The 26,451-nt window shown below is 41.4% G+C and overlaps 1 protein-coding gene and 1 pseudogene across 3 annotated transcripts in view; both read right to left on the reverse strand.

The window, feature by feature from the left end:
• LOC129495952 (60S ribosomal protein L23a-like) overlaps positions 1-26,311 on the reverse strand; it is an 88,199-nt pseudogene extending 61,888 nt beyond the window's left edge.
• The window catches only part of SAMD4A (sterile alpha motif domain containing 4A), a 216,428-nt gene extending 189,998 nt beyond the window's left edge, over positions 1-26,430 (reverse strand). For 2 of the 3 annotated variants that reach the window (XM_055303731.1, XM_055303730.1), the window contains exon 1: positions 26,210-26,430. In XM_055303731.1, coding sequence (XP_055159706.1) covers positions 26,210-26,405 — 196 coding nt within the window. In that variant the 5' untranslated portion in view covers positions 26,406-26,430. The remainder of the gene's footprint in view (positions 1-26,209) is intronic. The other variant, XM_055303732.1, reaches the window with a different exon arrangement.
• Positions 26,431-26,451: the final 21 nt, after the last annotated feature.

A 26,451-nucleotide genomic window follows, 5' to 3' on the forward strand; every position in this document is an offset into this window, starting at 1 on the left:
ACTTAGAAGTTAGTCTGCAAGCAAAAAAAATCCTAACAAATGAGGCTCACCAGATAACCTTTCAAATGAACACATGAATACTATGGACAAGTCAGGCCACTTTGCCTAACTTGAAGATTTTCCCCGCTGTCTAGATATTCTCCATTTGCCCCTCCAGATCCACTCTCCCCCATTTTGCACCCTGATCTATGCCCCAGGAGTCTATTCTCCTCAGACCACATCTCTTGGCTCCCTGGTTTCTGGGGTCCATTTGGGTCATCCAATGGAAAGGCCAGCAAGAAACTGAATGGAGGGAAGAGACACAAGTGGCGATATTTATCCCCCTGGCTCCTGCCCTCCTGGGTTACTTTGGTTGTGACTGTAATCTTCTCTCCTGCCCCACCCCCCCCCCAGGCCACTGCTCCTGTCAGGGGATCCTTTCCTACAGCTAGGAGGGCAATGACCTTCTGTTGTTGTTAACTCTAGGATGCTTGTGGATTTTCCTGACCCCTGCCTACATCTTTGCTCCCAGTCACTTTAGTTCCTCCATTTCTCTTTCAAGGGAGCCATGTCTTTCCTGCCAGGACCTGGCTCATCCATCTTCTCAGGTCACATACCATGATCTAGTTACAATACTCAACAGATGTGATCAAGATCCCTTCCTTCCAGATCTGTGAGTCTAATTCCATAGAGGAAATAGATCTGCTATGAGGCAACGTTGACTAACTTTTTCTTGAAAAAATATTATTTCTTGAACCCTACATGAACTCTAGTTTCTAAATCATAGTTCTCAATTACTAAAACCTTTAGGTTAGTAGTCCCACTCTTGACCTGTTAACATGGAAGGCAAAAACCAGCGTTCTCCCACCAAAAATACAACTTGGAAATCCTCTAGGCTCATGGGACACAGATTTTTTTCTTCTATCTTCCTAAAATGTACATATAAGATGGTTAACAATTCTTAAGTAATATTGAATGAGATGTGCCACTAAGACATGTTATGTTGAAGCTCTTCTTCCCATTTAGCTCCATTAAATACTTTAAGGTGTTCTGCTTAATCCAATTATCTAAATATCCAAGTAACATACAGTTAAAGTCTATATTAAAATGAACATCAGGGCAGCCCCAGTGGTGCAGCGGTTTAGCACCGCCTGGGGCGTGATCCTGGAGACCCGGGATCAAGTCCTACATCGGCTTCCATCGGGAAGCATGGAGCCTGCTTCTCCCTCTGCCTGTGTCTCTGCCTCTCTCTCTCTCTCTCTCTCTCTCTCTGTGTGTGTGTCTCATGAATAAAATCTTAAAAAAAAAAAAAAGAATGAATATCAGACTGTCCCTCTACTCCTCTTAACACTGTTCCTTGACCCTGTATCGTAGTTAGTAATATAAAGACTTTGGTCCACATTACTAGCTTTTTTAGTTCACTCAATCATTTATTCAATAAATATATTCTCTCTCTCTCTCTCTCTCTCTCTCTCTTGCTCTCTCTAGTTAGCACCAATTGTGTATTCATTTAAACTCTGTAGCAAAAAAAATAAAAATAAAAATAAATAAATAAATAAACTCTGTAGCTAGCCATGAACATATAAGGGCCCTAACCTCAAGGAATTCAGCATCTGTTTGTATTGTGTACTTACAGGACAGTAAGTAATGCTCTAGTGGAGAGGTGTTCAAATGTGAGAATTTCAGGGAGGGATCTGCCAAGTCAGTCTGTGGCGCTGACAAGGCTAGACATCAGAAGTGACCTTTGTATTAGGACATGAAGGGTGAGAGAGATATTGTCAGACAGAGAAGAGGAAGGTATTCCAGATGGATGGAAAAGCATGTGCAAAACACCAGAAGAACTGACAGGGGCAAGTTTCACAAGTTTGTATCTCTAATACTGAATATAGCTCATAGCACAGAATAGGTTTTTTTAATCAATGAACAAAGTGGGATCTCATATGCAAAAATTCTTCTGTCTTCATTATTGGGCTCTTCCTCCTTCCTTTTCTTAAGCTTCCCCTTCTGCTATGGTTTTCCATATGTAACCAGTTCTGTCCTGCTATTTCTACTTATCATTTTACCTCTAACCAGGAAAAACTGTATGTGTGGTCTATATACTTTAGAGTCCCTGATTACACTAGCATTTCAAAAAGTAGTATTTTTGTTCTGTGTATTATGTGGATAATACATGCTAATATGGACCTAAAGAGCTCAAGATGAGCACATACAGTACTGCTAACAGTGGTCATCCAGTGGGAAGGGGTATAGGTTATGGGAAACTTTCACTTTCCCTCACTTTTCTATAGATCTCTACTATAAATCTCTGAATACTCTCTCCCTCTCTTTTATTTTTTTACAGCAACCATATTTTACTTTGTAATAGAAGAAACAAAGACATTTTCTTAGAGTAAGTAGGCACATGAATCATCTTTGTGTATATGAGCTGGTATAGAAATATCAGCAGATGCCAGAGAACTCCCATCAGGGTGAGGGCACCAATAACCCCTGTGCCATCTAATTCTCCACTCACTCATCCTCCCACAGCTCACAATGGGCCACATCCAAGGAAAGCATCTCTCTCCACTGCCTGAGAAAGTATCTCTTTAAAAAAGAAGCTGCAGGCACCTGGGTGGCTCAGTCGGTTAAGAATCTGCCTTCAGCTCAGGTCATGATTCTGGGGTCATGGGATCAAGCCCCTGCATTGGGTCCCTGCTTAGCGGGGAGCCTGCTTCTCCCTCTGTCCTTCCCCTGGCTCATGGTCTCTATCTCTCTCAAACAAATAAATGAAATCTTTTAAATAAGTAAATAAAAGAGAATTTGCATGTCGGAACTCTCCATTTAAATGCTGTTTTAAAAATACCAAATATACTGTTAAAATGTACATTTAAATCACCTGAAGAAATACATTTGTATATATGGGTTCAGGTGCACTTTCATTTAGATGGTCACCATTTCATCCTTTAAGAGGGGGCCATTTTTCAATAAAAAATAAGCAGATTATGCATTTAAAAATAATTTTCCACTGGGCAAAGATATTTTACCAGATTTTGTTTCTCCTGAAACCATTTTCTCTTTCTTTCTTGTATTTACCCCTTAAGATATATAGAAAGTAAATGCCATCCTCCTACATCGCCAGTTTTGGGGCTTTTTTTTTTTTTTCCTCTAAAAGAAGAACAGAAGAACATGACTTGTTACTGTAATTCATTTGAGACCCATTCTGGCTAATGCAAAAAATACCTGATTGGAGAAAAGAAAAATGATAGTGAAACCAGTCAAAGATATGAAATACAATAAAAATCCCAGAATACAAAACTAACAATAATCAGAATTACTTAATAATGAAGAAATTAATTAGGCTCTCCAGAAAGCAAGGATAATAATTTTAACTAGATGTGTAAAAACATTACCATCTAAAATTATAGAAAACCAGAAATCATCGAAATTTTCAGTAACAGAAAAATGGTTAAATAAATTATGTATCATCCAAATAATGAAACTGTATGCCTCCACTATAAACTACATACTCAGAATGGCATACTATTGATAATTACTGATGCTGAATGTCAGGTATCTAGGTGTTTATCATATTATTCTATTTTTCTATGCCTAAATTTTCCATAAAACATGTGTTATATAAATGTCTTCTAAAACTATTTAGTTCGAACGCCAATAAAAAAAATACAAAAAAATAAATAAATAAAGGCAAACTGAACTCCAATAAAAAAAATACAAAATAAAATAAAATAAAATAAAATAAAACTATTTAGTGACATAGGAAAATGCCCATGATACAACATTAAATTAAATGGGTGGGGGCAGCCCCAGTGGTGCAGCAGTTTAGCAATGCCTGCAGCCCGGGTGTGATTCTGGAGTTCCAGGATCGAGTCCCACATTGGGCTCCCTGCATGGAGCCTGCTTCTCCCTCTGCTCATGTCTCTGTCTCTCTGTGTGTGTGTGTGTGTGTGTGTGTGTGTGTCTCATGAATAAATAAAATCTTTAAGAAAAAAAATTAAATGGGTGGGAAGAATAAAATACAGAGCATAGAAAATACATAATTCTAATTTTGTAAGAAACATACATATACACAGAGAAGACAACCCAGAAGGAAATGATAGCAATGAGTTGCTCTGGGTAGCTGATCAATGATAATTATTATTTCTTCTTTTACTTTTCCATATTTAAAAATGTCTTAACAGTGAATATATCTTGCTTTCATAATTAGCAAAATGACAGGGAAGGATTCAGATTTGGGAAAGCAAAGAAGACAAGAGAGCAGAGCCTAGAAGAGTGAGCTGCCTACACATGATGCATTCCTAGACACTACATGGGATCAAAAGAAGACCGAATCAAGTTGACCATCTGCAAGGAGCTGACAATCTATTTGAGGCGATAACTTCAACATAAAAAGATACGTAAAGCTACCAGGCTGTAGACATGTGTTGGATGAGGAGCTCTTATAAGTTCTACAGTAGTTAAAAAAAAAAAATCACAGAGCTGTATTAGGAATGACAGCCTCACCAGGCTGCCTTAGACTGGGCTCTGATGGATAAGTGGGATTTATAGAGGGGGAGATGGAAAGAACTTGAGGGAAGAGGAATAGTTTGAGTTTAAGGCATACATGGGGAAAGAGAAAACGTGGAACACACAGCAAATCACTTTGGCTGAAACAGGGTTTATGTGGAACAGTGAGAGATGTAGCTGCCAAATTAGATTAGAATGAAGGATTTTAACCTTATCAGACCCCATGCCCCTTCTATAATCTTGTAATGAAAATCACAGATAATATAATCTAAACTACATATAGTTCTACTAAATCAATGTGGGGGCCTCCTTATGATTTAAAAAAAGAAATAGGAGAAAAATAATTGATAACTGTGTGACATATAATATGAGCACTTTCAGGCACACAATCTCTAGAAGACATAATGAAGTGGTCAGATCCTTGCCCCCATACTACAATTACTATGCAAAGCTATACATGCAGACTTATACACCAATTACAAACCACAAGTAATGGTGCCAACAACGTGGGAAGCAATTCTTGGTAGTCTCGAAGAAAATAGAATACACACTTCTATCTATTTAAATACTTTTTTCTTATAGAGGTTGGTGGTAGGCTCTGATAATCATTAATAGGGCTTTTTACGTCTCTGTTGACTGGCGGACATCTGAATGTCAAGGGGGATGTGGGGCAATTCTCTGGTGTGGGCAACTGCCCTGTGAGTTGCAGGGTTTCTAGAATCATTGGTCCCACCCATTAAATGCCACTAGTAGTCTGGGTGTCTTAGTCAGTTATGCGTCTGCCTTGGGCTCAGGTCATGATGCCAGGATCATAGGATCGAGCCCCACATTGGGCTCTCTGCTCAGTGGGGAGCCTGCTTCTCTTCTGTGGCTGCCCCTGCTTGTGTTGTCTCTCTGTCTCAAATAAATAAATAAAATCTTTTTTTAAAAAATGCCACTAGTAAACCACCCCTTAATGTGAAAACCAGCAACATCCCACAAATTTCTAAAGTATCCCCTAGAGGCCACAACCAGTCTTGCTGAGAACCACTGAGACAGAATCAGCATTTCTTGCTGGGGGTACCAATGGCATTCTGGGCAGGACAATTGCTCTTGGTCATGGCTGTCTCCTGCATTGTAGGATGTTGGGTATCCTATCATCAGGTGCTAAAATCGAGTCATGGTGATAACCAAAAACAGCCTCTCATCCATCTTCTCTGGGGTGCTACCCCTCTGCCTCTGAGAGATGCTAACTGAAATCCTGGAAGATCTGAATGACAAGTTACAACACTGAGTGAAAGATGCGCATCTATGATGCATCGGTCAGAAAAAATAGGTTCAGAAACATGTGAACAGAAAATGAAAACTGTAATAAAAGTATCTGTGAATCCTTACTAACATCTGACTATCTATCAACCCCTAAGGTAGCCTTTGGCTATTTCTGGAAGGAGCTAGCTACTACAAAGCATGTTACCTGGGAGTCTGGGGAAATATAGCATTCAAGAGTTGACCACATTTGGGTTTTCATGCCTTTCAAGTGGGAAGGTCAACTCAGAGAGAGGCATGCAAAGAATGTAGTGTGACTCCTTTAAGAGACTCGCACAACTGACAGAGTGGCCATGACACAGTGAGGAGAAAGCAAGGGGGAGGATTCAAGGACACTGGGGGTGGGGGGGAATAAAAAGGAAGGGAAGGTTGCCTTATCAGTGTCTTCCCTCCTTTTGTAACTCTCTTTAAGAACTCTCAGTTCCTCTTAACCTGCTTTGTTTTCCTTCCTAGCACTTTCTGCCACCCACCGTGTCAACCACACCATAGGCACAGAACTATTCAGTGAAATAATTCATTCAACAAATATTTATTGCATACCTGCAGTATCTGATGTTCTCTTTCTGATGGTAGGGAAAAGCAGAGAACAAGACTGACCACACCCTTCTTTCACAGACTTTACATTCTAGTGGGGGAGGGGGGTTCAGAAGACAAACAGATACATAATACATTTTCCGGTGGTGAACAACATGCCCACAATAAACCAGGATAGGGGGTTTGGAGAAGGTGGTCAAGAAGGCTTCTCTAAGGAAAAGATGAAGACCTGAAAGAAGGTGAAGAAGTGATCCATGCACACATCTAGGGAAAGAGCAATCAGAGGGAACTCCTCTGAAAACTAAAGTAAGACATATCATGATTAAAACAAATCAAAGGAAGGGCACCTGGGTAGCTCAGTAGGTTAAGTATCTGCCTTCTGCTCAGGACATGATCTCAGGGTCCTGGGATCGAGCCCCACAGGAGGACTTCCTGCTCAGTGGCAAGCCTGCTTCTCCCTCTGCCTCTGACCCTCTTCCCTGCTGACGCGCTCATTTGCTTTCTCTCTCTCTCTCTCTCTCTGTCTCAAATAAATAAAATCTTTTAAAAAACACAACAAATCAAAGGAATGGACTTTGCTTTCAAATGAAGGAATAGGCTATCCCTTGTATACAGCTGTATCTTCAACTTCTAACACAGTTTGTTCCTTCCCATAAAAAACATAGTTCCGAATAGACAGAAAATAAAAATTTTGAATAAATGAATGACACGAGCCATCTTATTACCACCTAAAAGGACATATGTCCTCCCCATACTGAGAATCACTGGCTCTAACTAATGTTAATATCATTTGGTCTCAAATAAATTTGTTTATAGTTGAGTCTTGCTACTTATATTGATAACACAAGTTTGATGCAAAAGAGACAGGAATAATATCAACATGGAAAACCCAAAATAAGTATTCATACTATATATGGCTATAGGATTCCCCCACCACTGGAGTGAAGAAATGAGGCTTTTTGACCCAGCAGGTATCTACAGATCAGAAAACCATCAGTTTTGATAGGCCCACAGCAATCATTGTTTCTACCCATCTCTAGGCATTCCTGATAGATGACTAAGTAAATTAGTCTGTCTTCAGAAAATTTCACATTTTAACCTTTGTCCCACTACTAATGTGTTTTAAGTTGGTATACAAGAGACCAAACTCTAAAATGAGAACTTTCTAGGATAAAGTTCTAATTTGAGCTCTTTGACATACTGTTCAGACAACGGAAATACAGAAATGTCTTGATTCTTAATATATAAGCTGTACACATTTTAATAACTTAAAGCCTTCCTAGAGGACTAAAGTAAAACTGAGCAGTTACCTCTTCCTTCCTTCTGGAAAACTAAATTGACACCACACAGGGGGAGAAAAATAAGCTTTTGATAGAAATATTACTTGCTCTCAAAAATCATTTTCCTACCAACAGGCTGCATCAAAATTTAACACTTCCCAGCATAGTCACACTATACAAATGGAAAGAAAAAAAAATCTATAACAAGGAGTACTCATAAATTAAAAAGTAAAAACAGATGCCCTAATGGAAAAGGAGACAATAAAAACCACAACTGGACCATAAATCTAGGAAAAACTACCATCAAAGAAATGCACCTGAAAATAATAAGAGCCTATCAAAAACACACCTTTTGTTTGTTTTTAATGATAGCCATTGTAGAAAAAAGTATACAGGAAGTCAATACTTTTATGTTCATAGGAACGTTCACTGGGCCAAACTTTCAGAAGGACAATATGGTTAACACACTATATACAAAATCTTATTTTTTTTTAATTTTTATTTATTTATGATAGTCACACAGAGAAAGAGAGAGAGGCAGAGACACAGGCAGAGAGAGAAGCAGGCTCCATGCACCGGGAGCCCGACGTGGGATTCGATCCTGGGTCTGCAGGATCGCGCCCTGGGCCAAAGGCAGGTGCCAAACCGCTGCGCCACCCAGGGATCCCCTATACAAAATCTTAAAAGAGCATATGACCTAGAAATGCACTTACAAGCATAGATCCAAAGTAATACCCATGTTTTCAGGGATGTTTATCACAGCATTGCAAGCAACTGGAGGTAACTTAAATGACCACGGAAGGCATAACCATACCATGAAATGCTATACAGTCACTAAAAATATTGTTGTAAGACAATTCATGGCAATGCAGTAATATACAAATGACAAATTCAGTTTAAACAGGCAGTTTAAATAGATTTTTTTCACAGAACAGCACATAAACACATATATACTACTACAATATGTTCATGTGGTTCTAATTTTGTGTGTGTGTGTAAGCAAATTTATTCGTGTATTTGTAGTAGGAAAGAAAACTAAAATATTCGTGGTCAACTCATGAATTTAATGAAAGGAAAAACAGGATCATTGGTGCTATTTATGTGATTGTTTTCCCTTTTTCAGTTCTATCATAGAAATGAAATTCTTCCAAGAATGTTGTCTTTTTAAGAACTTGTCTACCCAAATTGCTAGGACCTGGTTTGCACAATTTGATAAATCATTTTAGACACAGGAGAAAGTATACTTCATAAAATAGACTTCTCAGTAATAGTTTTTGTGTCAAATTCCATCTCATCCATCTAATGCTTCTAATTCTTTATATTATAATCTGATCTAGTATAAACTTAGCTTGGAACATTTATTTTAATCAGAAAACATGTTAACAATTGTGTTGCCAAGCAATTGGGTAAAGGGCAGTAACTGAAAGATCTTCTATTTCAAGTAATTAAGTCATATTAAAAGTTAAATAATAACCCAAACATAATTAGTGCATTCCATCGAAGAAATTTTACTTTGAGTGCCCACTATGCGCTAAGCACTGTACTGATCATTATTTTGACAGAGCCTTCTTCAGTGATTTGTACCCAAGATAAAAGAAAATGCAAGTCTAGAGGGTTAATCTGAACAGTTGCCCTTAAGCCTAAAGCCCAGAAGAATAGCTCCTCTGGTAAAAATTCCTCTGCTGCATAAAGAAGACCCCGGAGGTTTTATCCCTCAGCTGCTATGTCTTATCTGTAAGCTTTCCAACTCCCGCACATGCGAGACACCCCACCCTACACCCAAACCTCAACACTGAAATATAATTTGCCAAAGATGAAGTCAGTCTAGCACTTAATCACAATTCCAATGGTAAAATAATGCTGTGCTTTATGTGAATCACATTTCAGTGAAAGCAGGCCAACTGAAGCCACCTGTTACTTGCATAGACCCCTCTTTTAGCAGCTCAACAACAAAACACTATAAATACTCATTCTTTATGAAATTGCTCAAAGGTCACTTTGAAGGGGAAGGTTATCAATGGGACAGCTGGCAATAAACTAGCTGTATTTAAAGACTCCACACCTGCATTTTAAAGGGCATTGGTAATTTAGAATGTTGTAATACACTATTACTACATTGTTGGAGAAAATTAATGGAAAATATTACAAAGCGTATAATTTCTAAGACCATTATATTTGATAATTTAACTGTGAACATCATAATCATTTAAATTCTATAAAATACTATTTTCCTGAGCAGTGCACACATCTTTTCAAAAAGTTCACTGAATAATATCAGTGTTACAAATAACCTCCTTAACCTGCTGTAGCAACAGCCTAGATTTCCAACAGCTGTCAAAATAGATTCCAGTATCCATTCTACTCAAGTGTGTTAGGAGAAGATCTTAAAACTGTCAGGAGTGTCAGGATGTGGGTAACAGTATAAAATGTAACCCGGCTGACTCCACCAACTACAGAGAAATGGCAAAAGCTTGAAGCAGCTCAAAGAGAAAAGATCAATCAAAGACAGAAGGACAAGGAGATGATCACGTCCAAGAACAGGTTAAGTACCAGCTCCATGCTCAAACACAATAGTTTACCTAACAGGAGCTATAGAAGATAATTTTGAAAAGATAGGTCATTCATTCCCCGTAACAGAGGAGCACCTCCTACATGTCACCCACTCTGCTGGTACTGGGGGCACCTGCTCGTTCAGGACAGAGTTGCCACATATGGCAAATAAAAATACAAGACTCCTCGTTAACTTTGAATTGCAGGGGCAGCCCCGGTGGCCCAGCCGTTTAGGGCCACCTTCAGCCTGGGGCTTGATCCTGGAGACCCAGGATTGAGTCCCACGTCGGGCTCCCTGCATGGAGCCTGCTTCTCCCTCTGTCTCTCTCTCTCTCTCATGAATAAATAAATAAAATATTAAAAAAAAAAACTTTGAATTGCAGATTCACCACTGAATTCACCACTTTTAGCACTATAAGTGATATAAGTATGCCCCGTGATTCATGGTGTATCTGCAATTCAGAGTTAACTGGATGTCCTGTATTTTTTCTGGCAGCCTATACAAAGGCCTTAAAACACAGGCCCTTCCCTCTGGAAGCCAAAGTTCCAGTGCAGGATATTGATATAAAAGGTAAACATTTTGAACTTTTAATTTTTAAAAAGGTACTCTCATATACATTTCATGAAGATCCACTAATTCTTAATCTTTGTCACCTTACATATAACCATTTGAGAGTAAGTTGCAGTCTTTTATCCCAAAAGACTTCAGTATGCATCTCCTAAAAATCAGGACATCCTCTGATGTGACCAAGGTATAATTTTATTAAGGAAATTTAAAATTGTGTAATATTATCCCACTGTCTCACTGTCCTTTTTTTTTTAATATTTTATTTTTTATTTATTCATGAGAGACACCGAGAGGGAGAGAGAGAAAGAGAGGCAGAGACACAGGCAGAGGGAGAAGCAGGCTCCATGCAGGGAGCCCAACGTGGGACTTGATCCCGAGTCTCCAGGATCACGCCCTGGGCTGAAGGCGGCGCTAAACCGCTGAGCCACCTGGGTTGCCCTGTCTCACTGTCCTTTATGGCAATGTTGTTCTCCCCAATCTAGGCTCCAACACAGAACCCCATGTTGTACATAGTGGTCACCTCTCTGTAGATTTCCTTTGCTCTGGAACAGTTCTTCAGCTAACATGGGAATTGTAATCCCACGTGCTACGTGTTGAGCTGGTGGGGTGTAGAAGAGGTGTGGGATCACCGGGGGCCATGGGGCACCTCCTTCTCTTGCCTTCACCTACCCACATCCACTCTATCCTAGGACGAAACCACAGCTGATAAGCACCACTTGCCCTTTTAACTCTTCAATGAGTTCAACAAAATAACCAAGCATTTCCTGTTTTTACTTCTGCAAGTTTCACCCTCTCTGAATGAGAAAAGGGAGGAGTCTTAAAACCAACAGTAGAGATTCACCTCCAAATTATTTCTATCTAAAATACCATGAACTCAACATATACACACTACAATTATCAGAATCATACACGAGGTTCAAGTTCGACCTTACAGCTCACAATTTCAATATTTTCACTGTGCTCAGATCATCTGCAAGTACCACAATAATCTGGAAAATGTGCTAACACAGCTCATTCTGCCAGAAAAAGGAAATGTGAGAATAGGGAGGTTTTGTTAAAAACAATTATGACAAGAAACTATTCTCCTTTTCCAACTAAGACTTGTTCGGCAACAGGTAAAGGCGGAAGTAATATCAAAGAATAAAAAGCAAAGCATAATTATTTTCTTGTTTAGCTGAGGTATACAAAAAAATGCAAAGGTTTTAAGTTGGATAATAACTTTTATGAGTTACTTCTTTAATAATAAAACAAAACCCAAACCATGATTATTACACATTTTTAAGTATCCAGACATGCCAATTTATGTATAGAATCCCTATAGCATGCTTTCAATTACTTCATGAACACTCATACTGTAGTATCTGCAGGCAGGAGTACAGTGGTCACAACACAGCATTTAGTCAGCCTTTCCCAAAAGATATTCTTTAGCACTCACATTTGGGTCCTCCACACTCAAAGAGAATGCACCCAACGATCTAATCAATTAAAAGGATGAAAGTGGACACAAACAGAACTTTGACAAGTTACAGCCAGGCCAGGTTGTAGGGACTGTGGGATATAAGCTCCAAGTCCTGGATGAATCTAGATTCAGGCCTTTCTCCAGGCCCAGAGGTGGCCAGTGTTCATCAAGAGAATCTTGCTAATGAGCAGAAGCTCTGAAAAAGAAGCCATGCTAACTTTTTCTAGATCTTTTAAACACTCACATTCCTGAATTTTGCATCCCAGTGTTTGAGTCCTTTGAGAATAATGCATTTGTACAACATGATGCAGTTTACAAAGCATTATATGCATGCATAACCCTGCTTCGTCCTGATATTAGCCCTGTGACTTTCAGAGGGCTAACTCCTTTCACAGATGAGGAAATGGAGATTTAGAATTTAAATAATTTTTACAAGGTAACACACTTCTAAGTAAGGATGCCAAGACCCCAACCCGGGGTTTCTGTAAGGTACTAACAAGTGTCAGCATCTATTTCCCTCATCTCATCAGGCCTTTATCACATACTTCTTTGGTAACAGCACTAGGACTATCATCATGTCCTATTTTTTTTTAAGATTTTATTTATTTACTTGACAGAGTGAGAGCACGGCAGGGGACAGCAGAGGGAGAAGGAGAAACAGACTCACCACTGAGCAGGAAGCCTGATGCAGGGCTTGATCCCAGGACCATGGGATCATGACCTGAGCTGAAGGCAGATGCCAAACCAACTAAGCCACCCAAGCGCCCCACATCATGTCCCTATGTTATTATCAAATCTTATTGCAGTTAGGCTTTTCTCACAACCAAAATGTAAACCCCTTGTGGACTAGGGCTAGGAGTTAAATTTCTTTGTACTTATTCACGTTCTCTCAACAGAAACATACTGACACCACCTATGTGCCAAGCACATAGGTGCTGGAGGAGGAAAGTGAGGAAGACCCAGGCCAGTCTGGAACGTGGATGATGACAATACCCTGTGACCAATGCAGTAAAAGAAGTTACCTGCAGGGTGCCAGCAAGCTCTAGGGGTTGGGAGATACCCCCAGGAGGAGTTGTGGTTGGTCTACCACATCATCATGCAAAGGAACTGCTTCACCAACCAGTGAATGAAATCTCTCCCCTAGGCATGGGGACAGTCGTGAACAACACTCAGCTCTCTGCTGGCATTTAGGGGGACTCCAAAGTGGCTGAGTCAGATATTCCATAAAACAAGAAGACATTATGGAACTGTGATGATGCTAAAATAAAGCCAAACCTTTCTACATTAGAACTCTCTGGTATTTCAAAATATGAATGCCAATCATTTACCAATAAAAACAAATCTGTACTTTACTGTGAGTAAAGAAATGGACAAGAAAGGGTTGTGGAAAGGACTTCCAGGAGACCAACCTAATGAATCATTGAAGTGGTGACCATGGCAGCCGTAGGAAAGTGGTACTATACCAAGGTCTAGGTCATAGATGGTGAGAGAAAGTGCTTGAAGGTAACACCAGCCCTTCCCCACCAGCAGGTAGAAGACCTCAGCTGACCTCAGTCCTCCCAAATCTTCAACAGAGGGACTGGCATAGATAAAGTCTCTCCCACCTCCTGAATTTTATGCTGTTAGGAAATGAAATAAGCAGGATTCACTCTTACACCAACGATAACATGTTTTCCTAAACTAATCTTCAGAAATTTTCCACCATTTACAAACAATGAGAGAGCTTGTTTTAATTTACAGCCCTCAAGTTGGTGCTTTGCCCAATTCCAGATCCTAAGGAGATCCTGACCCAGCTCATCAATTGCTAGTTTGTCAAAGTCAAGGATGCCATGAACTATTAGATAACACATTCCTCATTCTTTCCTCTCTGCAGCTTGCAGAGCCTGTTTCCTTATCCAAGTCCTGCCCGTTCATGCACAGGCAGCTGAGGCCTCCATTCCACGAGTCTTCCTTACAGGAAGGGAAATGTCTGAATTGATGCTTTTCGCTAATTAAAAAAAAAAAAAAATGCCAATGGAAACAAGAAGCTAAACCATATCAAGCTACATAGGATTAAAATGGACAAGCCAAAAAGAATTCTTCCAAGATTAGATTTATAAAATGTTAGAGGGAGACGTATTAAAATTACCATTAAATATCCTTAAGCATTTTTCATTTAAACTTCAACATTTTTATCTACCTAAGGACTGGAAGAGACCTGCAGCATTCAAGTGGTGGTGAGGATTCAACACAGGCTTTTGGATCAGAAACACCTCTGGGGCTTTTCTAACCACTCTCCACCTAAACTCCCTCTTCTGTAAAGTGGAGATACGATCTACTTTGTGGATTTACATAATTTTGAAATTATTCAATAAGCACTTACTACATGCTAAACTCTGGGTCATAAGTACATTATCTAATTACTGCAATATATTGCATTTAATTTGTCACAACCATTAGTTCTGCTTCTTTGTATCATTCATCTGTTTGATAACTGGAGATAATAGTTGTGTAGTTATCTATCTGCACAGTGCTTGACACACAGAAAATGTTTTTTAGGGATCCCTGGGTGGCTCAGCCAATTAAGCAGCTGCCTTCGGCTCAGGTCATGATCCCAGGGTCCTAGGATTGAGCCCCGATTCCCTGGTAAGCAAGGAGTCTGCTTCTCCCTCTCCCACTCCCTCTCCCTCTGCCACTCCCCCTATGTGTGCTCTCTTGTTCTCTCTTTGAAACAAATAAATAGAATCTTTAAAAAAAAAAAAAAAGTGTGGGACACCTGGATGGCTGGGTTGAGCATCTGCCTTCGGCTCAGGTCAGGATCCTAGGGTCCTGGGATCGAGTCCCACATCGGGCTCTCCAGAGGGAGCATGCTTCTCCCTTTGCCTATGTCTCTGCCTCTTTCTGTGTGTTTCTCATGAATAAATAAATAAAATCTTTAAAAAATAAAAGTGTTTAAAAAAAATAAAAGGTAGCCATTACCCTACAAAGAATATATCATATCATCACTTTTAGAACCACATGGAGAAACAACAAAAACATTTGGAGATAGAGATTGCAATTATGAGTTACTTCTGCTAATAAATGACTGACACTTTCAGAGCTTAATCATTGCTCTTGTGTGACCCAAAAGAAACAAGATCCAATTCAGTTCACTACATCTTTTCTTTCTTTTTTAAGATTTATTTATTTGAGATAGAGGGAGAAAGGGAGAGAGAACACAGAAGAGGAATAGGGAGAAGCAGATATTCTGCTAAGCAGATGATAGCCAGATGTGAGGCTTGATCCCAGGACCCCAAGATCGTGACCTGAACCAAAGGCAGATGCTTAACCGACTGAGCCACCCAGGCGCCCCTATTACATCTTCTCTTAAATAGGGTGGTCCTACTCATCATAGTGATCTAGCCTCACCTCACTCCCTACTTCAAAAGAACACCAAAAAATCATTCTACATATTTCTTAAAAACCACAAATAGGTGGCACAAACAGGTCAAAAGCTCAGAAGGAATACACTGGAAAGAATCTAAAGAAGATGGGACACCTGGGTGGCTCAGTGGTTGAGCATCTGCCTTTGGCTCAGGGCATAATCCTAGAGTCCTGGGATCGAGTCCCACTTCGGGCTTCCAGCATGGAGCCTGCTTCTCCCTCTGCCTGTGTCTCTGTCTCTGTGTGTGTGTGTGTGGGGGGGGTGTCTCATGAATAAATAAATAAAATCTTTAAAAAAAAAACTGAAGACTCTTATAACGACCCTTATTCATTCACTCATATTGTCTCTCTCCTCTGCTCCCAATAGCTTTGTTTTCTTATCTTTATACCTGATTCACCTAAACCATAGAATCTTAAGGTTGGGAGGGACTTTGGAGGTCATCAAAGAGATCACAGTTTTCTTTTTTTTAAAGGAACCCGCTGAGTCCCTGCAGTGGAGAAGCACGTGGAATAGTCTGGAAGTCAGACCGCTTGTTTCCTCTCTGACCAATGGAATAATGACAGCTCCTACCTCCTTTCATAGGGTGCCTGGGATGAATAAATGCGATAATGTATGCAAGGAATTTAGTAATGTGCCTGGCACAGAGCAGGCACTCAGTAAGTAGGAGCCAGTCTTATTCAGAATTATTCAGTGCCCTGCACTGTTCCAAATGCTTGCCCACCTCTGGTGAAAGCCAAGCCACTGCCTCTTACAGCAGCTTAGGCCACTGTCTGGGAGCTCTAATCATTATAAAGCTTTTCTTTATTTTGAGCTGAAGGAACTTTGGCTTCTATATGCTACCCTCTACATGGATGCAGAATTAAAGCCCTCAACTCTGCACCAGACTTTCAAGGAACCAATGACAAGTGTCATGTTCTCTGCCCATCTGTTCCTCTACTCTAAATGCTCCCCCTGGTTCCTCAAGTGCCCCACCAGCCTCTTTCCTCTGGCCACATCTTGACCTGTCCATCTCCCTTAAAGTGTGTACCAGAACTGCTCCCTGGACTCAAGGGACAGTCTGGCCTGCAGAGAAGACCCATTTCTGAAGACAATATCATTATATACTATATTATACAGACAATGTACTATTAAAGGTTTAAGTGGCTTTGGAAGCAACCACATTGTGCCATTAATCATTCTAAATTCTAGGTCTACTAAGAGCCAGGACTCCTTTTCCTGCACGCTACCGCTAAGCCATCCTCTTCGACCCGAGGTTTAGGAGATACAAACATAGAGGCTATGCTAACCGTGATTCAGGAGTCATCCTGTTACATTCAAAATTTTTTTAAAAGATTTTATTTATTTACTCATGAGAGACATACACAGAGAGAGGCAGAGACACAGGCAGAGGGAGAAGCAGGCTCCATGCAGGGAGCCCGACGTGGGACTCCATCCTGGGTCCCCAGGATCACGCCCTGGGCCGAAGGTGGCACTAAACCGCTGAGCCACCCAAGCTGCCCTACATTCAAATATTTTGGATCATGAGTTTGTCATCAGGGCCCCCTAGGTTCAGCTATCCCTCTCTAGGTTCACCCATAGATTTGATAACTCCACCTTCTCAGCACAACTTACCCTGCAGTCCTCGCTGTGGCCACCAGCCTCAGGCGGGTATAACGTGACAGCACCCTGCCTCAGCTGTACTTCTCTCTAACTTTCTGCCTTGTGGCTTCTCGGATACCACACTGTGGGACACTAAGGAAGGCTCAGCACTCACACACGTACTAAGCTGGTAGCGCAGAGACTCGATACCCCCAGGGCAGCCCTTGACCAAGGGGAGCAGGGAGCCATGGACACAAGCCACCTCGTCTAGCTCTTCTGAGGCACAGTCAGCAGCAGTGAAGCTGGATAACATAATCTTGTGTTGGCTTTTCCTCCTCCTGTTTCTTTCCACAGTACCCTTTCCTGTCCCTGGGATCAGTGCCCTAAATAAACTACCTGCATGCCAGCCCTTGCCTAAGGCTCTGCTTTCTTGGGGACCCTAGGTGAAGTCACACGTTAACATGAATAATGATGTAGAACATATGAGCCTGAGGCACGGTACCAAAGTCCTCCCTTTAAGGCTGACAGAGGCCTAAGCCAGGCCTGCCTGTCAGTTACTGAAGCCACTCTAAGGCCACATAACTCGACTCTGACCCAGCCTTCATGCCTCTGTGTGTGTGTGGGGGGGGGGGGGGTGTCTCATGAATAAATAAATAAAATCTTTAAAAAAAAACAAGGGGATTTGTGAAAGGCTGCCCTAAAATTCAGATACGGGAATCAGAATTCCTGTGATCTGTCCAGAATACAGAAGTCTCTTGTATGCAATATACTTTCCTCTCCCATTCTCCCATCAAAAAGGAAATGACATTAGCTCCTCGCGACCCATTCTTCCCATTCTTAGGAAAACCAGGCCGCTTCCTAATTCCTCATCCAAATGCTCACAAATCAAGTTTCAACTGTTCTTCTGGTATCTGACACAAGACTTGTGTTAACTTCACAGGTCCTTGCACAGAATCTACTTTCTCCCACCTTTTTTCTTTTACAGACGGAGAATGTTATTTATCTAGGTTTTCATGATTCCTCTATTCCTTTATGACTCTTCAGGAATTCAAAAGTGATCCAGCATTGCCAATTCAGTCACATTTCAATCACGTATTTGCTGCACATACTCACACAGACCAAAATGTATACGATGAAAGTCAATGCTCTATATGTATTTATGCTGCACACACAAACACTTGAATTCTACTGACAGATCAGGATGGGCTGCCTCAGAAATTCCGATGACTGTGCTGTATGGGAGTGCACTGGGGAAGTAGGAAGAGAGATCTCTGCCATCCGGTCTCTGGAATTAACATTCCTGCTCTTTCCAACTCAACTTTACAGCCCATAGCATCAGCAAAAAACGAATCTCTCCTGAAGCCTCATTTTCCATGGGACACTGATCATTAGAATGCCTAGAAATTCCAGCAGGGGCACCTCTAAAAAGCTCGGGGAAAATGCTATAACAGAGCCCAGCTCTGCTCTCCTCAAACCCAGACTCATTTCGGGCTGGAAGAGACAGTTCTAATGTCTCTGAGCCAGGGGAAGAAATCGTAGTGCTTGGACAGAGACGATTTTCAAACTGCTCTCCTTGGAGTTAGGGTTGGAGGTGGGAAGAGGGAGGGGCATCTACTTTCCATAAGCCTTCAGAGAAAATTTACATCTGCAAACAAAAATCTTCTGATACACATCCACAAAACTTGAAAACCAATGCACCAATTGCCTCTAAATAACTTTCCACCTCTCGTAAGTCTACCCTCTTTCTACTCAATGAGTGGTCCGCAGACCTGCAGCAGGAGCAGCATCACCTGGGGCTTATTAGAAATACAGACCTCCTCAATGAGAGTTTTCAGTTTAACAAGATCTCTAAATGATTTGTAAGCACATTATATTTTGAGAAGTAGTCTAAGTCACGTTTGTCTTTTCCTACACATGTTGAAAATGTGCCTGCTGAACACTAGTTCTAATCAAAGTAACACATAAAAGTATCCTACTAGGAGAAGCCAAGAGAACTATTACTACATTTGATAATTTTATGGATAACTTTAGGGATAAAAATATTAGGTAAGCAAATGTTTCATTTTCCTACCTTTAAACATTAGAAATAACGGAAGTGTTTGGATTACTCCTTCCATTCAGGAGATCATTCCTGATGAACAGGCATCATGCTCCCCTATCTCTAACGTATTCCTACTCACTCTTCAAAGGCCCAGGGAGTCTGCTCCTTAGATGGCTCATGCGTGGGATCCCCCTATGTATGTGGTTTCCTTAATAAAACTTGCATTAGAGATATTAAAATGGCAAGAATTGTGTGGGCCTTATAGCACTCATTTCAAATGACACATTCAGGTTTATTTCTTCCACTCATTATTGCTTGGACTACGCAGCCCATCCTGTTCTCTCCCAGGTTTGTTCTACCATGGGAACCCCAGCATTTAGTAACTGTTCATAGTCTAACCACTATATATATATTTATACTTGTTTTACTTCCACAACTCAAGTCTAAGTTCCTTGAGAAGAATCATTACACCTACTTTACCTTTCAACATGTACCTTGCTCTCAGATAGGGGCTAGGGTATTTGGTGAATTAATATGTGATGAGGAACTTGGTACCACAGTTTCTTACCCAATACTCTTTACCAGGTACCATCTGATGGTATCATCTAATGTGTAAAAGAAACCCCTGAATCATTTGATTTTTTTTTCCCCTGGGAAACCAAGAGAAGGAAAACCATATTACAGTGTTGATATGTGGAATGAGAACAAAACTCTACAACTAGCCTGAGTCCAACAGAGTGACATGATCCTGCATAAAAGCAGGCTATTTCGTCCCAAACCCCACACTGGCTTCTGGAGTACAGGTTTCAAAGCAAGGCCCCAGCCTTGACTAGCTAACCAAGAGGGAAAGAAAGTTCAGCTCCCATTCTGAAAGTTCTGCTTTCCTTGGGAGATTCCTGCCTCAGGCAGCTTCACAGATTCAAAAAAAATAGCTCAGAGGAGATATCTGATTCTGCATCTTAATCTCTGTGAACTGGTGGAAGTCAGTAAGGCCTTGGAAGGAATGATTAGGAGGAATGGAAAGAAAGGAACCAGCTAAAAACTCAAAGCAACAGTAATATATTAAAAAGAAAAAAAGCACCACACCTTTCCTAGCGGATGAGTTATACAGAGCACTTCACTCAGAGATGCAAACCTCCAAATTTCTCCTCAGGTCAAGGAAGAGAGGTACTTTGTCTTTTTTGGTGGTGTCACCATTCTCTTTAGAATCACACCTGTGCAGGATTCACTGGGAAGTTTCCGGCTACTTCTCAAGCCCTCATGACCTTCATTTCACCCTGCTTTGTTTATTTAAACATAAACACACCAATGGACTGCTGTTAAGTTTGTCTGCTTCTTACTTACTTTGACGGGACCTGTTTAGAACACATACTCAGGTGCTGAAGCCCTGGAGCACCCAAACTAAACAACCAAATCCAATTTCTTCACAACAGAGGGTATAAATGTGTGTGACCTGCCACCCGTCACGCTAGGTCAACCCACAGAAAATGACAACACCCTAAGTGGAAAGTGCTTCAGATAGAAAGTCCTTACACATCTCATTCAACAAAACAACTTCTGCTTTTCATATTTACCAACTGAAGGAAAAAAGTGTTATGTAGGAAAACTGGGCCAGGGTTGAATTTTTTTTAGGATTCAACATGATAAAGAATAGAACAAAACTGAGATGTAGATGATGGAGTGAAGCAGACTCATATCTTTTCAGGGGGCCAAGTCATCTACAATCTCTTCCTGATAATCCTTCAGATAAAAAGAGTTCCTGTCATCTACAAAATCATTATTCATATAAAGTCTACATTAATTCGAGACAACTTTACATAAATTAGAGGCAAATTTAAGCCTGAGTGATAGAATAGGCCCTCACTGCATTATTAACAAGTAACTTCTGGACAATAACAAGGTTTTATTAGCTCCATTTTACAGATAAGAAAACTGAGGCCCAGAAATTAATTGACTAGCCCACTCTGATTTCAAAATCCAAACTCTAAGAATCCTTTACAACATATGCCTTCCCATGGATACAAATAAATGCCCACCTGGACAATACCTTCTTTTCATCTCCACATCAATCCTTTCTTCTTCCCCACAGATCAATGCTGAAAGCAACAAAGCTGCCCTGAGCTGATGATGCCACCAGGTGACCAAAATGGAAACTGAACTGAACCAAACTTTGCCTTACTTCTCCCATTTTTGCCTCTCAGAGAATCATGCATATATTAGAAGGTCTTTCCCAAAAATGTACAAATACACACACAAATGCACACACACACATACACTTTCCTTCTTTTAACTCCTTTCCTAAAAGCCCTGTTGGGTTTTCTATCATCTCTGCAGGATTGAGTCCAAACACCTTAGCTGGCAAAATTCTGCATACCCACACAGCATCTGTTTTAACTTCGGCCTCTCCTAGCCACTCTGAACTCACCATTTCCTGCACAGGCCCTTTCATAAGGCAACATTTTTATCGCAGCTATCCCTTCTGCTCGAAAAATGCCTTCATGCCTACTCTCAACAATCCTTTGGACTTAACAAACCAACTCCTATGCACCCTTCAAAATTCAACACAAACACATCCCTTCTCCAGTGAAGTCTTCTCTGACTCCCCCAGACAATTAGCTGCTAGATTCACAATGCTCCCAGAAGCCCTCTCTCCATCCTTTTTATTCCCATACCTATGCTTCAGCACCTATGATACCACATTAGTCACTCAACACTGGGTATCTATGCACCAAGCACTGGAACATAATAAGGTACCTCTGTGTTCCCACTGCACAACACAGGGGCAGGAGAGCTGTAGGTAGTCAGAAAATGAGTGCTGAATGAGTAAGCAAAAGGAAGAACTCCAAACAAGATCTTCTCCAGTATCATCAGAAAAATCTCAATTCTTCTGCTTTCCTTTGACTCCATTTGTGATCTAAAAAAGTAACTCGGGGAGCCCTGGGTGGCACAGCGGTTCAGCGCCTGCCTTTGGCCCAGGGCGCGATCCTGGGGGCCCGGGATCGAGTCCCATGTCGGGCTCCCGGTGCATGGAGCCTGCTTCTCCCTCTGCCTGTGTCTCTGCCTCTCTCTCTCTCACTGTGTGCCTATCATAAATAAAAAAAAATAAAGTTGTTAAAAAAAATAAAATAAAAATAAATAAAAAAGTAACTCAGGGTATGGCATGCCAAACACCATAAAAAAAATCACAAAAGCAACATCTTCACTCTTTAAGTAAATATGCACACAGGTCCTTTTTCAATCTCCACAATTAGTTTTGTCTCAAGCATTGCCGTTTCAGATCTTTTCTCTGGTATTTAAATGTTAAGTAAAGCAACAATCTTTTTGCCATTTATTTACTACAAACATATGCAATTGCCCCACAAAGTATGCACTGTTTTGTAAGTCTTTATGGATTTACTTGTGCACATCCATTTCTTACAGTTTCCATTGCAAAACTTATTTCAAGTCCAAATGACAAAAGTCATGAATAAACAATGCCATCCAACCTATTTTTCTTTAGGAAACTGCAAGTAAAATCAAAAAGTTCCATTTTTGCCATTTTTATGCATCACAGGACCTGTTAGGCCCAGAAACAAACTGAGACTCCAGAAGTCTCCAGGTTAATCTGGACTGGTGGCTAAAGTGCTAATCTGCGATTTGAGGGTTCTGGAAACCAACTTCTACTTAGGAACAATACCCACTTACAATCTAGAGTGAAACTCTCTCTCTCTCTCTCTCTCTCTCTCTCTCTCTCTCTCTCTCACACACACACACACACACACACACACACACAAACACAAACCCATAGGGATTGACTCAACCATTTTTTTGGATCTCAGATGACCATGAACCCGAGGCAAAGGATAAACCAGTGAATCACTAACTTCTCAACAAATTCTAAATTTAAGAGACTAAAAAGTTAGCGTCAAAATACATCCCACAGATCTGCAAACAAACCATGTCTGATGTGAAAAATTATCTCTATTTAAAGTCAGTCCTGGAGAAATCAGAGCCAAGTTCATACTATGACTAATTAAATTTTTTATTATACTGAAATCATGCCTCAGATATGAATTTGGTTCCCAATCACCAAGGTTTAAAATCTCTCAACACCAGAAGAAATATGTGTTTTTTTAATTGATGATTACAAAGTAAAGTAAGAGACATGATGATTTTGGTATAGGAAACCTCAGCCAGCCAATGAATGAGTCATTCTACACAACCTAGTTTTCTGAATGGGTATGAGCCTTACACACCAAAACAGCCTTGGAGGTTAATTATCTTGAGTGTCAATATTTTCAAAGTTTATGGCACATTTCCCTCTCTTCTCAAAAAGTGTATTTAAAAACGTACCATTTCTGGTAGTTCACTCTCATTCATGGTAAACAGTAATAACTGATTTACATTATTACAGAGTAATGCCTGCAAGATCGAGCGTTCCTACTCTCACATTCCCAAACCTTCAGGGCTTCTGTTCCCAATTCCTGTGTCTTAAGTTATAACGTCTCTATCTTTCCCAGCTGCCAAGCTCTCTAGGGTCACTTTGCACTGCTGGTTACAGCTGCCCACGCCCCATTCTCAATGTGCTACCCCTAATATGCTATAGATTACTTTTCACATTAAAAAAATTGTTAGGGTTGTTGTCTAAAATAAAAATGTTAAAAAATAATAAAATAAAAATATGTTCTAAGAAAGGGTTTAAAGTATTCTCTCATACTGGTTCTGAGTTGCTGAGTGGGCATTTATGCCCCTTTCCTGGTTCTTGGCTAGGTTCCAGATACGTGAGAGCACCACACTCCAGACATGGAGTCATGGATATACCATGACAAATCTTGATGCTCTTTATGATCCCCATAGAGAAGTATATGGAACCATCACACAACCTTCCTAATGAATTTCTGTCCTGGCCACACAACAAAACAAGTGCAAAGGTTTCCAAGGAAGCAAAATCTCCAGGTTGAAAGATTAATTCAGAAACCGGAAAACAGTCCCTGTCTTACGTAATGGCTCTAGATTTTGTACCTCTATAGCACTTGGCAGCATGAACAGGTAGGTTTACACAAGTAAGTGCAGTAAAATAAAATTGGGGGTGGGAGGAGATTACCAAATGACTTATAAAAACTCAAAGAAGTTCATATTTTTCTTGGGTTTATAAATGACAAGATTTTTTAGAGTAAGCAACTACTTTTTATACCACACATTTAATGCTTTCACTTGCTGAACTGATGCTATGTGGAGAAAAAGTCTCTTTTAACTCAGAGGGCAAAAAATGTTGCTCTAACATTTGAGTAACCTAAAGATTCATTATCAGTATTTGAAATAGTCTCTACAGGCACTGAAGTCAAGCATTCAACATCAATTACTATACTAAAATTGTCTGCATTCTATAACACACAAAAGTTTACATAACCTTGTTTGTCAAACCTTGAGAAAACAAATATCAAGCAGGTGAACCAGGCAACCCTGTCATATCAAGGACAGAAGTCAAGAGAGTAGATCATCGGTTTTCCTAGTTATGCTCCTACACCCTAATGAAGGAGGCTGGCCCTTCGGCTATTTATAAACGTGGAACTAAACTGAACAGAAGGGCCCTGCCTCTGCCACCCTTGTGAGTAACAGGGTGGGCTGTCTGGGCTCGGGGCTGAATCCCAGTGGGGCCTGTGTGATCTCTCTCAGTGTGGCCTTCCACACCTGGCAGCACAGGGACCTCTGGGTGCAGCCCTGACTGGTCAGGAAAAGAGCTGTGAGGATTTCCCGGCTGACTTCCAGCCTATGATTCTATATATGGAAACATCCCATCCAAGGGTTTTCAGCCTCATGAGCACCACATCAGGGAGGAGGAGTAAGGAGGGAGGCCAGCTCTCCTCTTGCTGCCCTGACAGCACGCTCACTCACTTTAGTTTCTCCCAGGCCCGGCTGCCCTGGACTGGACCTTGTCATCAAATGGCAGCCCAGACCTCTGCTGAGTCTTGCAGGCTGGCGGCTTTAACATGGAACAGCTGGAAGAGGACCCTGCATTCTTTTCTCTGCGTAAACACTGGGGGCTCTGTTCACCCTCCTGCTGCAGCATGAGCTGAAGAATTTCCCCTATCCAAAATTACAACCAACAGACCTTTCTCCATCCCATTTCCTTACTCCACACCTTCCCACCTGGGGATATAATTTCTGTCTGTCACCACCCATGCTAGCAAATAGAAAACTGCTGAACCTTCCCTGTATATTCACTTTCTATACTAGTTGAGATGTCTGTAAATGCTAGCAGAGTAATATGACACAATTCTGTTATATTCAGTAAAGTTTTCCAACAGAAAGCATTAAGGGCCCTGGTTCATGCCTGCTTTCCACCGAGACCCTTCCTGTAAGATCCCTTCTACAAGATTCCTATCAATACCAGAAGGCCCTGAAGGATAAGTATAACCCCACAGTATACAAACTGCAAATATCCTTTGAATAGTCTGTAGCGTCACCTGCATATTGGTCTGAAGACAGAGCTCTAAAACTGGAATATCCATGGGGGAAAAGGAATAACAACATTGAATTTCCATGTATTCCTCATACAGCCTAATCAAAGCTTGGCTTTCTGAAGGGCAGTCCGGCTTCTTCATGTGTTGCTGAAATCCAGAGAGCCACGTTGCCCAAAAGAAAAAGAATGAGAAGGGGGGTAAAAAAAAAAAAAAGCCCAGAAAATCCAGACTCTACGTGACCTGACTTACTTATTTCCCAGGAAACTGCATGAGAGAAAAATCAATCATTCATGCTACCGTGGCTACCACAGGGAATGGGCTGAAGGAGTTGACAGTAGGCAAAACACCAAAGCGGCCAGCGGAGGTAAGTGGGCGGCAGGGACCGGCGGGGGGGGGGGGGGGGCGGGGAGGGGCGGGGGGGCCGAGGGCCCCGGGCTCGCGCCCTCCGCGCACCCGCCGGGAGGAGGCCGGGGGCGGGGCCCAGGCCGGAGGCCCGGCAGCGGGACGCGGTGGTGGGGGAGGGAGGCCGGGGGTACCAGGCGGGACGGCGGTGGCCGCGCACTTACCGGGGCTGTTGGCCTCGCCTTCCAGGACGTGCAGCTCGGCGCAGTCGGCCAGCGAGTGCTCCAGGCAGAGCTGGAGGAAGCGGGCCTGGGTCTGGCTCACGCGCTTCAGCAGCGACAGCAGCGCAACAGTCTGCTCGCACTCGTTCCAGCCCTTAAACCAGCCCGCCAGCACCCCGACCTGGTCGCGAAACATCATGGTTAGGGGGCGGCCCTCGGTCTACGAAGCCCCCTCGGCGCCCCAG

The sequence above is a fragment of the Nyctereutes procyonoides genome, unplaced genomic scaffold (assembly GCF_905146905.1).
Source record: "Nyctereutes procyonoides isolate TBG_1078 unplaced genomic scaffold, NYPRO_anot_genome, whole genome shotgun sequence".
Classification (NCBI taxonomy): domain Eukaryota; kingdom Metazoa; phylum Chordata; class Mammalia; order Carnivora; family Canidae; genus Nyctereutes; species Nyctereutes procyonoides.